This window comes from Xenopus laevis, chromosome 1L (assembly GCF_017654675.1).
Source record: "Xenopus laevis strain J_2021 chromosome 1L, Xenopus_laevis_v10.1, whole genome shotgun sequence".
NCBI lineage: Eukaryota > Metazoa > Chordata > Amphibia > Anura > Pipidae > Xenopus > Xenopus laevis.
Window position 1 is genome coordinate 110,892,433 of NC_054371.1, and position 17,018 is coordinate 110,909,450.

Consider the following 17,018-nt stretch of genomic DNA (forward strand, 5'->3'; position numbering starts at 1 on the left):
TACTTGCTAATAAATTTCAAAGTAAATGTTTTTTCTTTAATATGCCCATTTTAAAACATCCAAAATCAAATGAGGCTTAAATAAGGGCTATTTTAACCCTGGGCCATGTTCCATAAAAGACATCCCTGAGTTCTAAGTGGAGAAAGGAGTGCTATTGCAAGTTCGGACAAGGTGGCTTTTTAGAAAGTCGTTGATTTTGCTAGCTGAATGATAAAACTTACAACTCTAGGAGGGCTCTTGCCACAGAAATTGAAATGGGTCTTTTACAGACCACTGGAAAGCAATGTGTTTAGCCCAAGACTATTCACAACATCTTTTTATAAAAAAAAATAAAGAAAGAAGCTGGACCTTTTTGATCTTTACAGGACATAGCTTTCAATCATTTTGTAAGAACGCCTAAATGAATTAAGATTTGCTGTTAAAAATGTATATTAATATTTTTACGTTAAAAACTTATTGTGTAATGTTCTGCATTAGAACTCTCCGTTCATTTAATTTCTCACCGAATTAGGTTATCCTAAAACTGCATTACACAGTAACGGGCATCTTCATCTTTTCCAACCTCTCTCAACATATGCCTAATACACAAGTTTACCTTTTTATGGTTGTAATTTTGTTCCCCCAAACTGAAGGACATGGGGCTGTAAAATAGAAAATACTGGTGTCCTTAAAAACCCTACAAATGCTGTAATATCATGTGTCTGTGTACACCACAGTGGTTCCCTAACCTGCCATGGAAGTGCAAGACACAGGAAATAAGAGAACAACAAAAGGAGTGGAAATGAACTAAAAGGAAAACAGAACGCTTTCCCTTAAATAATGATACAAAAAAATAACATTTCACTTTTGTAGCACACAAAAAAAGCATATATGTCAAACTAAAAAATATTTTGAAACACAACAGAAAAATTACCCAGAAAAAGGGAAGGAGAAAAACTGGAATATCCCATTTATAACCAATAGGTTTGAAGTCTTAAAGGAGAATGCAATCTGTCCAAGAGTGTTTCAAAACTGTGTGTAGCTCCAAAGATTATTCCAATTTGATAAGCCACAGAGGGCAGTCATTTAAAGTTTAGAAGTGGAGGGACACTGGTAAGGTAGCATGGCCCTATACATCTCTCTCAGAAATTGGGTAGGTCCTGGTCAAGAATCCAAAAATAAAAGCAATGAAGGGCATGAAAAATTTATACATATATTTACACACACTGATTTTTTTTTTTTTTTTTGAAGGTTGAGGGGGGAAAGACAGAGGCAACATTTCATTATATAAAAAGAAAATTACATTTTTTTTGAATGGTGGTATTGTCTTTGCTGTCAACATCAGTTACAAGGGGGTGGTGGGGCAGGTGGAAACTTTCTTTTGCTCATCAATATGATGAGCTGTTATATCCTCAGACATCCTGGCAAGAGCTTTGTGTAAGACTGGATGGATTCCATGTGTAACATCTTCAAGGGGGTGAAAAATAAAAATATCTTGATGGTAACCCAAAGTATGTTTTTTTTCTGGTTAAGCGGGAAAAAACAAACAAAAACAGTTCCAGGGGATGGGTGAGAAGTCTGTGTCCTTAAGCTCTGCCTTGCTTTTAGAAGTTTGTCTTCAGTACTCCATAAGGTTTGAAGAAAGCAGAGGACTATCACCAGATTACTTAAAGGGGAGCTTCTTAAGAGGTGGGTGCTATGTACTGGATGCTGGTAGCTTCTCTTCCTCGTCACCAGGTGCTGAAACAAGAGCAAAGCAAGTGTATTATTAGCGGAAAATTTTAACATTACTTTTGAGTCTTATAAAAAAAAAAAAAAAAAAGGTCTGAAAAAACAAAAGTTTGCATAATACTATAGTTTTTCAACCTCTGAATAACAAAATACAGACAACATAAAAACCATTACCTCCAACATTTGCCCCTGAGGGGGTAAGTACATCATCATCATCACTGTCTTCTTCATTGGACTGTGCCACTTCCCTCACTGGCTCAGGACACTTTAATTCAACATCTTGCTCTACATGACTCCTTAAAGCAAGGATGCGGTGATGCAATGCAGCAAAAAGCTGTCCAGTGTCTTTAGAGCTTGCCTGGTGGAACAAAAGAAAAACAGTCCGTTAGTCTCTTCAGCAGATACATTACAACTTTAACATCACATATTGCGACATATACCCTCGGCTTTCATCAGTGAGGTTCCTGTTCATGCATTTGGAGTTTCAGTGCTGCCCTAAACTAAAAATAATTACCAGCCCTTAATATAGTGAGCTGTTCCTTATTTTGTTTTGGCGTGTCAATCTTGCATTTTTTTTTATAAACTGGCAAAAAACAAGGGAATGTTTTTAAACTTAAAGTATAGGCAGGATACATTTTCAACAAAAGTCCTATATATTGTGCTCAGAAGTATACAAAAATGTGTGTACTGCTGTTTTAACCCTTTAAGTGCCACAGAACATAGATTCTACATTCTGCAGCATTAAAGGGTTAGGGAACAGAGAGGCGGCTTTTGAAGCCGCATGCTCTGTTCCTTCTTGTTCCCCAGCCAACGAGCAGGGGTGGGGAACGGGTGGCCCCTGAGGCGTGATCACACAGGGGCCCAAAATGCATCAGCAGACACGTGCAATGGACGTGCTCTGCTGCATAGCGCCGCCCCCACTAACCGGATCAAGCAAGAAAACAGTGCCACGATGCCTGCAGCTCTCCTGGACGATCAGGACCCTGCCACTCCAGGTTAGTGCCCATCCACACACACACTTATTTTAGCAATGCACACTTACACATACAATTTTGGGGGATCATTGGGTCACACACATTCACAGCACACACACTTGCACACAACACGCCAAATGTACAGACACACAAACTTACACTATGTTGGGGTTTTTTTCAAATTTTTTTATCGCATCATCTGTTTTTTAGCCTGAAAAAACTTTTGCCATTGCAAATAGCGTATTCGCTAATTGCACTGCGCAATATCTTCTGTATGTTATTTCGGTGGTTATACTGCAATTTCTGCAATTTTGGTGCATTTTTACCCATTCTATTTCATGTTTAGCCATTTTATTAAATTTTCAGCTTTGTGAAGGTGTTTACTTATTTCTATCCGTAAAACCTATGTGGCCATGCTAAAATATTCAAACTTTGATTCTGACTGCTGATTACACTAGGTGGTAAAAAAAGCATTGATTTTTGTGGTTTTGTTGGATTTTAGTGATTTTATACCATTTTGCCCATGGAAATTTTGTCTGCTATATATCCATTTGGGGGTCTCTGTGTACGAAATAGTTTGGTAAATCTATGCATATTGGGCATCAACCTGTTTAGTAGACACCTGGAGTTCATATTTAGGATGCCATTTGCTGGTACTTTACGAAATATGGGGTATATAATGGGTTAAATGCAAGCTTTCTGACTATTTTCAGAAATGTCATAAAAAGCGTTATGTTTAGCATAGCTTTGCAGTTTGGTAGTTTGCAGTAGAAAAATGTAATTACCTGCTTTAGATTCGTCTGAATGTGTACTTTCGGAAAATATATGGTTTTCTAGGGTCTCCATACTGTTAGGGGGTCTTCTGGTGCGTAATGCACATACTGGGTGCTTGTATTGTAGCAGTCAGAGTGTCATATGTGAAAATTCATATGTACTAATTTAATTTGGGGGACTCTGTATGCCACCCAGTTTGGTAAATCTTTTCATATCAGGCATCAAACTGTTCAGTACAACCCTGGCGTTCATATTTGAGATGACTTTTGCTGGTACGTTACAAAATGTGGGGTATAGAATGGGGTAAAATGCAAGCTTTATGACTATTTTAAGAAATTTCATAAAAGCAGTTATGTTTAGCATAGCTTTGCAATTTGGTAGTTTGCAGTAGAAAGATGTCATTACCTGCTTTAGATTTGTCAGAATGTGTACTTTTCGGAAAATATAAGGTTTTTTTCCATACTGTTAGGGGGTCTTATCGGGTGCTTATGTTGTAGTAGCCAGATGTCATACATGAAAATTCATAATCCCTATTTGGATTTGGGGGTCTGTGTACGCCACATAGTTTGGTAAATCTATGTATATTGGGCATAAAACTGTTTAGTAGACCCCTGGCATTAATATTTAGTATGCGTTATGCTGGTAATGATACATGGACGATACAATGCTGGAAAGTTGAAGCTTTGAGTCAATTTCCAGGTATTTCACCAAAACTGCCATTTTTGGGAAAGCATTGCAACTCAGTCGTTTGGAGCAGAAAGGCATGGGTACCCATTTTAGATTCGGTAGAATGTGTACTTCCTAAAAAAATATATGGTTTTGGGGGATAAACATATATTTCTGTGTTTTTACCCCTCAAAAAAATTCAGTCAATGTGTTGATTTTGCATTAGCTGAAGTTACCCACAGGAGTATTTTTATGCGCTAACTTCATTTTGGGGCCTCTAAATGCCAGATACTTTGGTAAACCTATGCACAATTGGCATCAAACTGTTTGGAAGACCCCTGGCAATCATATTTAGGGTGCTTTTTTTTTTACATGGGCGATAAACCTATTTTTCAGTGTTTTTACCCCACAAAAATACGAGTCAATGTGTTGATTTTTCAGTAGCTGAAGTCCTGGACAATTTGGATGCGCTTTATATTGGGGTCTCTAAATGGCAGATACTTTGGTAAACCTTTGCACAATGGGCATAAAACTGTTCAGTGGACCCCTGACAATCATATTCAGGGTTCTCTTTCTTGGTACCTAATACAGTGTGGGATATTTGGAGCAGCAAAATAAAACCTTTGAAATTATTTTTCAGAATTTTGACAATTTTTTATAAAAACCACTGTGTTCAGACAAGCTTTGATGATTGGTAGTTAATAGTACAGAGACAGTCACCCATTTTGGAATCCGCAGAATGTGTACTTTTCAAAAATATATGGTTTTCTGGGGTAAACCTACTGTTTCAGGATTTTTTTGGCCTTGGAATCTAAAGTATGCCGTTTTCTGCCTTCATGCTATCAAAATTCGGTAATATACCGTAGGGAGTTTTTGCTGTACAGAAGTCTTAAATCTCCATAAAACTATACATATCTGGTATTGGCACGTTCAAGAGACACAGAGCTTTCCAAATCAGTTGGATTTCCATGCATAAAATGAAATATTTTTCTGGTATAAATTCATATATTGTGAAAAATATGAATTTTTAAATTTTTTTTGGTATTTAGCACTATAAATCTTTTTGCAGAGGTTGAAATACATGAAAGCTCAGTTTCTCCCGAAAAAAACAATGTATAGTTTTCCTAGGTAAACTATCGGTTTCTCCTCAGAATATGCCCCTAAAGTGAGCGAGCACAAAATGTTTCATAAACGCCTGGCATTTCGCGTAACCAAAATGTTCATTTCTGTTGGCACTTAAAGGGTTAAGACTGTATGCTCAGAACTGCTAGAGGTAAGGGATATAATTTTCACTACACAATAGTGCTACAATTTTCGATTAGGCATAGGCAAACAAATATGGGAACCTGTTTTAAAGTAAATCGAAAGATTTTTGCACACACAGCATTACCTAAGGATTGTGTTTAAGGAACTTGAAACTGCAATATTATTTTGATTAATAAAAATAAGGATTTCCGTATTAGCAAATAATTTAACAAATTGTTGTGTCCTCTCCATAAAAGGGCAGCAATGACTGTAGTGTAGAAAGTAAGAGAACCTTCCACATGCACTAAAAAACACAGCAAAAACTAGGTTTACAGTAAAACTTAGATTCTAAACTTGTAGCTCACCGATATCAGAAAGACTTTGACACCCTGGTCCTCTGTGTCCATCGCAGTGATGCGGATGCTTTTCTCACTGGCTTTGTCTATTTGCATCTGTGCCCAGAGTTTAGTGTTAAGGATTAATCGCAAGCTACCTTGTGTGCGCATAACTAAAAACAAAGCAGATCACAATTTTAATATACAAAATTGTGGTATTAAAATGATTTGTACACTGGCTTTGTCAACATATTACTCATGGATTTAGGAGTATTGCTCAGCATGTCGCACACAGTTCTTGGTCAAATATAGTGGTCTTCTGCCTACTTATGCTAACAGGATTATCAGCATACACTGCAAAAAAAACAATCGGCATGAGACTACATATTCGACAATGTGGTAGGATACAAACATTAGTTTCCAAGGTACCAAGCAGCTTCACATAGCTGTAAAATCAATATAATCTTACTTGATGCCCTAATCACTGATCTATTGACATGTTAAATGCTCTGGATTACTATACAGCACTGCTGCTACATATAGGAATTTGGAATGTATCTTGACTAGGCTTGGGCCAATCTGACCAGTTACGCTTCTGCAAAGATTCGCCGACGACGACCATTAAAGTCTACGGGCATCAAAAAAATTAGCACGCGGCGAAATTTTTCTGACGCACGATGCCAAACATGCTTATGGGTGTCATTTTTTCTGTGGCAAAACAAGGCGAAAAAAAATCTCCCATTCCTGATCCTGACCAAAACAGCACATTTGATCAACGTGGCTCATCTCTGAAAACCTTTCCGAATCAGAACTTACCAAGGCGGGATTGTAGTAAACCATCTTCTGTGGAGGCCATGTCATTCAGTCTCAAGAGACCTCGACCTCTCTCTACCCAAGACTGTGACACTTTATCAAACACAAACAGTTTGCATTGGATCTGTGGGCAAAAGAGAGTTAATTAGAACACTACTGCTATAAATAAAGCTGAACAATTTATTCCAGTTACTTTCTGACTAGATCATGGGCAGTATGAGCAGCACCACTACTTACCTGCAATACATTGCTCTCTGACTCCTCTCCTGTGATAACCTCAACTTTTTCCAGCAAACATCTTTTTGCAGTAGCTTTTGTGTATGCAGCTGCGGACTCTACCAGGGATTCTGAGATATTATTTGCTGAATCAATGAAATGAGAACACAAGTTTTAGGAAGTAACTTAAATAAATGACTTGCAACCTGCATTTTGATTTTAATTGCAATGCATTTTTTTTTTTTAAGATGAACACTACCAGAGCTTCTGTAAATTCAGATATTTTTCTATAAGGACAAACAGCCTTTGCTGTAAAGCCCCACTTTTGAAAAACTTTGGTTTTCAGGAAGAATACACCAATTGTGCCCAACTCTACAACACTAGAGGGGGGAAAAAAGGTGTTAGGGAGTCTTTAGAAAATAAATAGGGATGCAGGATTCGGTTTGATATTCGGCCATTTTCAGCAGGATTTGGATTTGTCCAAATCCTTGTGCCTGGCCTAACTGAATCCTTAAAATCATGTAACTTTTTGTCACAAAACAAGGAAGTCAAAATTTTTATCGCCACGCACTCTTTTTCCCTCCCCCTCACAGATTTACATATGCAAAATAGGGTTTGAATTAGGTTTGGAATTCGGCCAAATCTTTCACAAAGAATTCGGGAGTTTGGCTGAATCCAAAATAGTGGATTCTGTACATCCCTACCATGACATACCACAAAATTTGCATGAACTGCCCACTTTGCATCCCCTTATAAAATGGAATGGGTCATGAATAGTGATGAGCAAAATTGTTTTTTTATTTATTTATTTATTCAGGCATTCCATGAAAAAGTAGGCTCAATGCATTTGTGCAGAAGAAAAAGAAAATCCTTGTTTTGCGATTTTTCACCATTTTGAAAGTTTTTCAGCAAAGTGGAATGGACAGATTGGCTTATCACTAGTCATGCTCAAGTCAGAATGCACAATGGTAATCCAACAAGTGACACTCTGCAACGAAGCTTTACATATTTACAGTACTCATGTCTATAAAATACATGTTAAAGCCAGTACAGGACCAAATGGATGAAGGGCCATCTCTATACAGCTTATAAAATGGTTCAAAGATTGAAGTAACAGAACTGAAATTAAAGGCATCACAGTTATTCCTTTTGCCTACCGAAACGCAATCACGCTGCAAAATAATATTTTTTGCTAAAGACCAACTATTCCTTGGTATGGTTTATATTGCGGTCAACATTCTCAAAAATGATTTCAGATTCAGAGTTTGTTAAAATTTAATATGGACAATATAATTAGGGTTTGATAACATTCTCGTTGTTTTACACAAGTTAACTGAAAATAATTACTTACTTTTTTCTGGGGTGTTTTCCAGTAAAGCACTTTTAGATTCACTCTCTAAAACTGAATTCTCCTTGTTGCTGTCAGAGTTTGGCTCTGCTTTGGGTGGACTCTATAAAAGAATGAAGTAAATTATGTTAGAACAAAAAGTGTTTGCTGAAAGGAGCCTGCATCAAAGCAGTTTCTCTTGATCAAAGAGCACAGAGGTTGCTACCAAGAAAAACTGGTCAATAGGTTAAACATGACATGTTTAATAGTCTTAGTACAAATACTGTAAATTACTATATTCCAAAGGTACAAAAGGCAGGCCACTTGCAAGATACCTTCTCACTGACAGAAAATTCTGTAACATCAGGTATTATGGTGTTGATAGTTATTTTCAGCTGATAGATTAATATGAGCAGAAATCAAGTCATTGAATGAAAGGTTCCTAAAACAACACACACCCCAAAACAGAGTGTCAGATAAGGATATTTTGTGTACTCACAAATCTCTCTTCAGTCGCTTGGGGGGGATTTAAAAAAATAAATAAATAAACTAGTCCCTCCGTCTGCTATACCCTCCTCTGCAGACAGAGTTAGGTCAATTTGTACCAAAGCAAGAACAGGAGGTTACTGTCTAAAACTAATTACAATGAACTGGTGGTTGTATATGGCAACCATGTCTGGAAACGAGCGAAGGCCTCATTCCATGGCTGGAAGTCCTGTGTCCCCAAGCGACTGAAGAGAAAGAGATTTAACGGTGAGTACACAAAATCTCCTTTTCTCCATTGTCAGCTTGGGGAGACAGGAACAGTGGGGAATTACCAAAGCTGTCCCCGGATATGCGTGAAGAGAGGCCTACGTGGAACTAGCCACTGCGGCTTGGAGTACCTTCCTGCCGCAGTGGGTGTCAGATGCTGCGAAGGTGTCAAACTGATATTTGGTGAATGGATGTCCACGTGGCAGCCTTACATAATTATTTTGCTGAGGCCTGGTTCCGAAAAGCCCAGGACATACTCATTCCCCTGGTGGAGTGGGCCCTGAGTGAAACTGGGGAGTGTTATCCCTGCGCCATGTAGGCCCTTTGAATGGCCTGTTTGATACAATGGGAGATGGTTTCCTTGGTGGCAGGGGTGCCCAGACGGGGCCCTGAAGGAAGTATGAACAGAGAGACAGAGAGTCATATTTGCAGATGTCTGACTTGATGCAAATAAAACTTGAGAGCCCTAATGGGGTCCAGAGTGTGAAGGGCCACCTCCTTGGAGTTGGAAGGTGATGGACAGAAGTTTGGAATGGTAATTTCTTTATTTAGGTGAAAGTTGGATATCACCTTAGGCAGGAAGAACGGAGTTGTGCAGAGGACCGCCCTATCTTGGTGGAAGGTCAGGAATGAATGTCTGCAGGATAGGGCTGATAGCTCTGATACCCTCTGTGCTGATGCTATGGCCAGTAGGAATACAGTCTTCCATGTGAGCCACGGAAGGGCGACTGACATCATTGGCTCAAATGGAGGTCGCTGGAGAGATCGCAGAACAAGAGTTAAGTCCCAGGAAGGTAACGGTGCTTGGATAGGGGGCTTCAAGTTAGCTACCCCATGGAGGAAGGTCTTGACATCAGAAAGTAGGGCCAGATGTCTTTGGAACAGGATGGAGAGGGCCAATATTTGGCATTTTAGGGATCCCAAGGAAAACCCCATGGATAGGCCCTACTGCAGGAAGGCCAATAGATTAGGGGTAGAACATTTCTGGAAATCTGCTCCGTGTTTCTGGCACCACTGGTGATAAATTGACCATAACCTATGACAGGTTCTGGTGGAGACCGGTTTACAGGCTGTCCGCATAGTGAGGATCACAGCGTCATAAAACCCTTTCTTCTTTAGTATCGTGATCTCAGTAGCCACGCCATTAATCTGAGGTTGGCTTGGCATGGATGTCGTATTGGACCCCGTGAAAAAAGGTCTGGTGTGAGAGGTAGGGTCCATGGTCACTCTACCAAGAGGTTGATTAGGTCCAAAAACAGGTGCGGTGACGCCATCTGGGAGCTATGAGGATGAGCTCCCAGATTGTTCTGGGAAGGAGGTGAAGAGGGGGAAATACGTATGCAAGTTGGAAGTTCCAAGGGGAAGTCAGAGCGTCTTCTAACAAGGCAAGTGGGCCCCTGGCAAGTTGCCATGAGATCCACCTCCCGTATCCCCCATCTTTGAGTAATCTGGTGGAATATTTCCTCATTTAGAGACCACTCGCCTGGGGTCCAAAAAAATGTCTGCTGAGGAAATCTGCTTCCCAGTTCAGGAGTCCCAGTACATAGATTGCAGTTAGTTAGTTGGGACTGGCGAGTCTCTGCCCATCAAAGGATAAATCCGACCTTGTTTAGCACTTTCCTGCTTCTTGTGCTGCTTGGTGGTTTATATACGAGATGCTCGCGTCTTGTGTGATAGATGAGTTTCCTGAAGCAAGGATTTGTGTTTCCAGGCTGAAAGAATATTCCATTGCAGCTCCCTGAGATTATGTTGTGCAAAGGGTACTGCCTCTATGGTTGAGACCATGACTCCCAAGACCTTTATGCATATCTTGACTGTGTGAGTTGGCTTTGATAGAAGGGCCCGTAACAGGGTTCATAAATGGTGAACCTCGTCTAGGGGGAGAGAGAGTTTGTGTCTGTGTATAGAAGAGCATTCATAGGAATACCATCGATTGACTCAGAATCAGAGAGGACTTGTCTAGGTTGATATACGAGCCTAACTCTTACAGTCTGTCCATGGTGACCTGCTAGGCTGGGCCCTTGTGAAGTTCGGTATTTCGAATAGTAGATTGTCCAGGTATGGGGCTATAGATACCCCTGAGGTATGAATAAGAGCAGTGGCTACAGATATGATCTTGGTGAAGACACGAGGGGAAGGATGAACGTGCCTTCAGTTGGGGCAGCAGAGTGCTCTTATCTCTGGTGGCTTGGCTTATGATCTTGTCCATATCAGGTGCAAAGAGAAGCTTTGCCTTGAAGGGTATTGAAGTCAGAGACTTCTTGGAAGAGAGATCCGCTGTCCAAAGTTACATCCAGATAGAGCGACAGGTGGCCACCGATAGGGCTGAATTTCTGCTGATCACTTGTGATGCGTTGAGCGATGCCTTGCATAAGTAGTTAGTCTCCTTGATCTGTACTGGCAACAGAGAGAGCTCCTGACGAAGGGCCCCTGAAACGATTGCTCGGCGTAGGGAGTCTGACCATTACTGGACAGCTCTACTCACCCAGGCTGAGGCCAAGACTGGGCAAAGGTGCCGCAAGGCAGTTGAGACGCCAAATCTGGAGGGGATTGTGGTCCCTGTGGTGTGGGTGGGGTCTCTGACCTGGGCTGGATTTTCCGCATGGAAGGCTTGTCTTACCCGAGGACTGGGTCCTGGGGTTTCCAAAACAGGCTCAGGTGGCTTGCACAAGGTTCCTTGTGGCCGGATGGCAAAAGTTTGCAGCATTTGGCACAAGCTGAAAATTAAACGGATACAGAAAAATCTGCCCTGGAAAAAAAGTGGTCACCAGAGCTTTCGTGTCTATAATGGCCTCCCCTGAGGTACTCTATTGGGCCCACGTGAAAAGGGGCAGGAGGGTAAGCTAAGTCCCACTTGCCAGAATGCTCTTGAGCTTGATCTGGGGCAGCCCAGCCCTCTGGTGTGGAGTCTGTGCTTCAATTACTGTGCTGCTGCTGTACCAGTACTGCTTGTGCAGAGTAGCGAGGGAGAGGCACCCGTCTGGCTGAAGAGGAGGGCGCGAGGAGATGTTGCGTACATCAGAACACGCACTTCTGGGTTGCGTGTCACAAGAAACCTGGTGAAAAACGGCATCCTGGACACCGCTAGATGACACAAAATTGAATGAGCCTATCCCCTGGCTGTACCGGTAGTGCAACTTGGTAAGGGTGCCTGTCCCGGCGCCTTGTGCAGCTCCCCTGTGCAAACCCGGTCTCCCGGTTGCGCCGCCCTCAGCAGCAGTGCAGACTTGGAGCAGGCAAAAACTGGAGTCAGCCACTCAACTGATTAGTGGCTCTCTTCTGCTCCCATCTACCAACCAGTAAAGTCTCCCCCTAGTGAAACAAGAGGGGAAGGAAGTCAGACTGGGTGTTCTGTGCATTGGAGAACCCCCTGCACTTGAGAGACCCCGGTGACAATTCCTTGATGGAAGATGGACAGCTGGCACAATCTACTCGGTGTAGATGTCCAGTCCATCTTCAAGTCAAGACGATAAAATAAATAGATGAAATAAAATTAAAATGACTAGAATTAACTCCTGTAACAGTAGCTCCTGTGGTTGCCTAACCCAAATTTCTACAACAAATTAAACAGCATAAAAATTGTCAAAAATTACACTGCACACTGTAGCATTATAACGGGAACTAATGCAAAGCTTTCTATATATAGTCATGACAATATAAACCATGAAACTTCATTAATCACATTTGCACTGCTCCAGTGTCAGCAACCTTCATGTTTTTTTTTTTAACTCTACCAAGCTTGATAAATAATTCTGCATACAAACAATAGAAATACAGTTAGGTCCATAAATATTTGGACATACATTTTTTTTCTAATTTTGATTCTGTACATAATACATTTTAAATGAAAATTCAGATGCAGTTGAACTGCAGACTATCAGCTTTAATTGACAATTGACTAAAAGGCAGGTGTGGGCAATTCCTATTCTATTAATGAAGTAGATAAAAGCCCTGGAGTTGATTTGAGGGGGGGGGGGCTTGTATGTGGAAGGTTTTGCTGTGAACAGACAACATGCGGCCAAAGGAGCTCTCCATGCAGATGAAACAAGCCATCCTTTAGCTGCAAAAACAGAAAAAAAACATCTGAGAAATTGCTACAAAATTAGGAGTGGCAAAATCTACAGTTTGGTACATCCTGAGAAAGAAAGCAAGCACTGGTGAACTCAGCAACGCAAAAAGACCTGGACATCCATGAAAGACAACAGTGGTGGATGATCGCAGAATAATTTCCATGGTGAACCCCTTCACAACAGCCAAACAAGTGAACACCACTTTCAAGGAGGTAGGCGTAACAAAATCCAAGTCTACCATAGAAAGAGGACTGCATGAAAATAAATACAGAGGGCGCACTGAAAGGTGAAAGCCACTCATAAGCATCAAGAATAGAAAGGCTAGATTGGACTTTGCTTAAAAACATCTAAAAAAGCCAGCACAGTTCTGTAAATACATTCTTTGGACAGATGAAACCAAGATCAACCTCTACCAGAATGATGGCAAGAAAAAAGTATGGAGAAGGCGTGGAACAGCTCATGATCCAAAGAATACCACATCATCTGTAAAACGGCGGAGGCAGTGTGAAGGCTTGACCATGCATGGCTGCCAGTGGCACTGGACACTAGTGTTTATCCATGATGTGACACAGGACAGAAGCAGCAGAATGAATTCTGAGGTATTCAGAAGTGCTCAAATAATACAATCATAATACAGATGGACAATGACCCAAAACATACAGCCAAAGCAACCCAGGAGTTTATTAAAGCAAAGGAGTGGAATATACTTGAATGGCCAAGTCAGTCACCGGATCTGAAGCCAATTGAGCATGAATTTCACTTGTTGAAGACTAAACTTTGGACAGAAAGGCCCACAAACAAACAGCAACTGAAAGCCGCTGCAGTAAAGGCCTGGCAGAACATTAAAACTGAGGAAACCCAGAATCTGGTGATGTCCATGAGTTCAAGACTTCAGGCTGTCATTGTCAGCAAAGTGTTTTCAACCAAGTATTCGAAATGAACACTTTATTTCCAGTTTTTTAATTTGTCTAATTACTTTTGAGCCCCTGAAATTAAGTGATTGTGTTAAAAAGGCTTTCGTTTCTCACATTTTTATGCAATCTTTTTGTTCAACCCACTGAATTAAAGATGAAAGTCTGCAGTTCAAATGCATCTGAGTTGTTTTATTTAAAATTCATTGTGGTAATGTACAGAACCAAAATTAGAAAAAAAAGTTGTCTTTCCAAATATTTATGGACCTAACTGTAATACACCTCAGTGAACAATGACAAAAATAAAGCAAATATATTAAATTAAAGTTCTCTTTCTCAGCCTTAGGACATTTTACAAGTATACATTACATACCAGAACTCGCTCAATCATATTTTGCCCAAATACAAACTTGCTCGTGGCTGCTTCAGTTTTATGTGTGGAATTCTCTAGGCTACAAAGAAAAAAGGCCCAGTTAAACCTAACAGCAACATGGTGCCAAAAAGAATAAAAATGTATAGACCAGGTACTAGAGAGTCTATTTTACTAGCCCATTTAACACTTCAAGTCTAGATCAATATAATAGAATACAGAGAACATATCCAACGATTTTCATGCATTCAAGCGATCTGACTAAAAAAAGTCAGTACTAATTAAAAATCAGATTGAACTCTACATTAAGAATGAGACACTTTACAGGCAGATACATAAGCAAATATAAAATGTGCAGTTATTTCATTATAGAAGATATTTAATGTGGCCATACGTGGGTGATAAAAGCTGCTGACTCCTGCCCAAACTGCTCATATACAGGGCCCTTCAGACTAAAATATCTATTGAGGAGGTTGGTTGAGGCCCCAACTTCTCCATCTGATATCGACCGAGTGCTTTGCTAGGCAAATCATGTAACCATCCTCACATTTGGCAACTACACAAAATGAGCAGATAGTGTATGCCCCACTTAACAAGAAAAATAATTTGATAACCTCACCTTGAGCCGATATACTGTAGAAAGTAATTGGTCTGTGCTGGGGCATCCATACCTTGGGATCCCACTTTCTCATCATTATTTTGTACTTCAAGCTGCAAATGGTGAACAGGCCATTACTAACAAGGTGTCCATCACATAACATAATAATATCTGCATTTTTAGCTCAAAATATAACTATAGATATTGCATTACTGAATTTTGCAAACAACTATTTTTAAATAGTATATTAGTGAAAAGTTAATTTAAACATTTTATAGATTTTCAGATTTTCAGTGTGGGTGAAAATAAATGATTTGTTTAATCCCTTTATAGACTGGGGTTCTTTACGCAAGCCACTGGAACTAACCCAAATATTGATAACATTTTTTAAAAAATCCCTAGTGTGTAAAGTAAAAGGGGTTAATTTGTTTATTCGAGAAATAGTGAACCTAGGGCTGTCCAAGCAGAGATTAGTGGGCAATTGTGCCCTTGCAGAAAGTTCATGAACCCCATTCTGCTACAGCACCCCCACTTTTTTGCATACTGTAACACAGGCAAGGAATCTGCCTATGTGTACAACACACACACTCTTACCGCTAAGCCACCTCTCAAAACATCAAACCAATTTAATAATAAAACAATGAGCTTTAATGTCCATATATGACCCAAACATAAACAGGATATCTTCATGACAAGCATCAATAACTGTAAACGTCAAGGGGAAACAAAAAGTTTAAAAATGACATAGGTCATAAACATCACATGACTCACTTTTACTCGGTCTTCCAGGTTCTGCCCAAAGACAAAGGATTGCTGCGTCTTCTGCTCACCCTGTTCTAAATCTTCACTAATATCTTTCACAATACAAGACTCTGTCTGAGCATTGCTGTCCTGAAGTATAAAAAAAAAAAAATCTATGTATAAAGTGTCAATTTCTTTGACGCATAAAACCTTACAAAAAACAAAACGATTCTTTGATCTTCGCCAAAGCTCTCACTAACTGGTTAAAAAGAATTTATATTCAAAGATTAATGTATTACTAAAGTTGCAGTTAAAACATTGCTTCAGAGGGGAAACTGGAAAGAGAGATCTTAAGGTATCTAGAACTAACGTGGTTACTTATATGTTATACAGCACCACAACTTGAAATAAATGAATCCATCTGTAGACCTTCACAGTGGTGTCCAGTTTTGAGAGTCGAAAGGTTGATGACCCGAATATGGGAGTTCTGTCAATATCTATGTCAAAGAAGCTCACAAGAGCAAGTTAAAATATTGCCATTATTACCCACATGCTAAATCACCAGAGCATTAGCAAAGAAATAGATTGAAGGTGTTCTGAAGTTAAAAGTTTATATTTTGTATACACAATCTGGACAGTATAAGACTTGTTTTACCTACTTTTCTATCACCATCAGCGTTTATCTGATGTATGGATGGGTTTACTGCTGAAGCATCTGGATAGGAAGCGGAGGACTCAGAGGAGAGACTGATGCCATTTGTTCCACTACTGAAGCCTACAAGAGAAATAGAATATGTGGCTACAATTTTTTTTTATAATAATGGGGTGGTCCTAATACAATACTTGTCGAAAGTAGCAATTTATTAAGATATATATGAAACATCACAGCAATATAATGAGGTCATAACAATTCTCCACCTTCTAAAAACTGTATGCTCTTATGATTATGCAAAAATAATCAGCTGATAGGAGTAAGGATCAGCTGATAGGAGTACGGAGGCACACAAACCCTACTTGAGTTTATAGCCTTGGTGTTTGGTCAATAAAGAATTGCTCACCAATTTATTGGGTCATTTATTGGAAAGACTGCCAAATTTATACTGGAAATTATATCCTGAAAAGAAGGTTAGTATTAAGTAAGACTGTGCCTAAAATTTCCCAATTTTGTCATCAAAAGCAAGTGATTGTTAGGGCAATGACACACAACAAATGATGGGTTGTGCTGCCTGCACTGGGATGGAACTCTCTGAAGATGGTAATGTTCTGTCACATGCATGCATACATACAATGAGCTAGAGAGAGGGCAGTGAAGTCCAACTAAATTTGTTAAGAGGGAGGGAGGACTTAAATGGTCAAAAATACCACCATCCAGAATCCTGACACTCATCAAAAGCTATAGGAGGCGTATAGAGGCTGTAACATTTGCAAAAGGAGGCTCAACTAAGTATTAATGTAATATCTCTGTTAGGGTGCCCAAATTTATGCACCTGTCTAAATGTTATGATGCATATTTTC

General features: G+C 39.9%; 1 protein-coding gene across 4 annotated transcripts in view; it reads right to left on the bottom strand.

Annotated features, from left to right (window-relative positions):
- Positions 1–776: 776 nt before the first annotated feature.
- The window catches only part of ranbp3.L (RAN binding protein 3 L homeolog), a 42,464-nt gene continuing 26,222 nt past the window's right edge, over positions 777–17,018 (bottom strand). For all 4 annotated transcript variants that reach the window (XM_018244919.2, NM_001091916.1, XM_041580004.1 and 1 more), the window contains 10 exon segments: positions 16,163–16,278; positions 15,534–15,653; positions 14,784–14,875; positions 14,168–14,246; positions 8,085–8,184; positions 6,755–6,879; positions 6,521–6,641; positions 5,735–5,877; positions 1,885–2,068; positions 777–1,719 (listed from right to left, as the gene is read on the bottom strand). In XM_018244919.2, the coding sequence (XP_018100408.1) occupies positions 1,676–1,719; positions 1,885–2,068; positions 5,735–5,877; positions 6,521–6,641; positions 6,755–6,879; positions 8,085–8,184; positions 14,168–14,246; positions 14,784–14,875; positions 15,534–15,653; positions 16,163–16,278 (1,124 nt within the window). In that variant the 3' untranslated portion in view covers positions 777–1,675.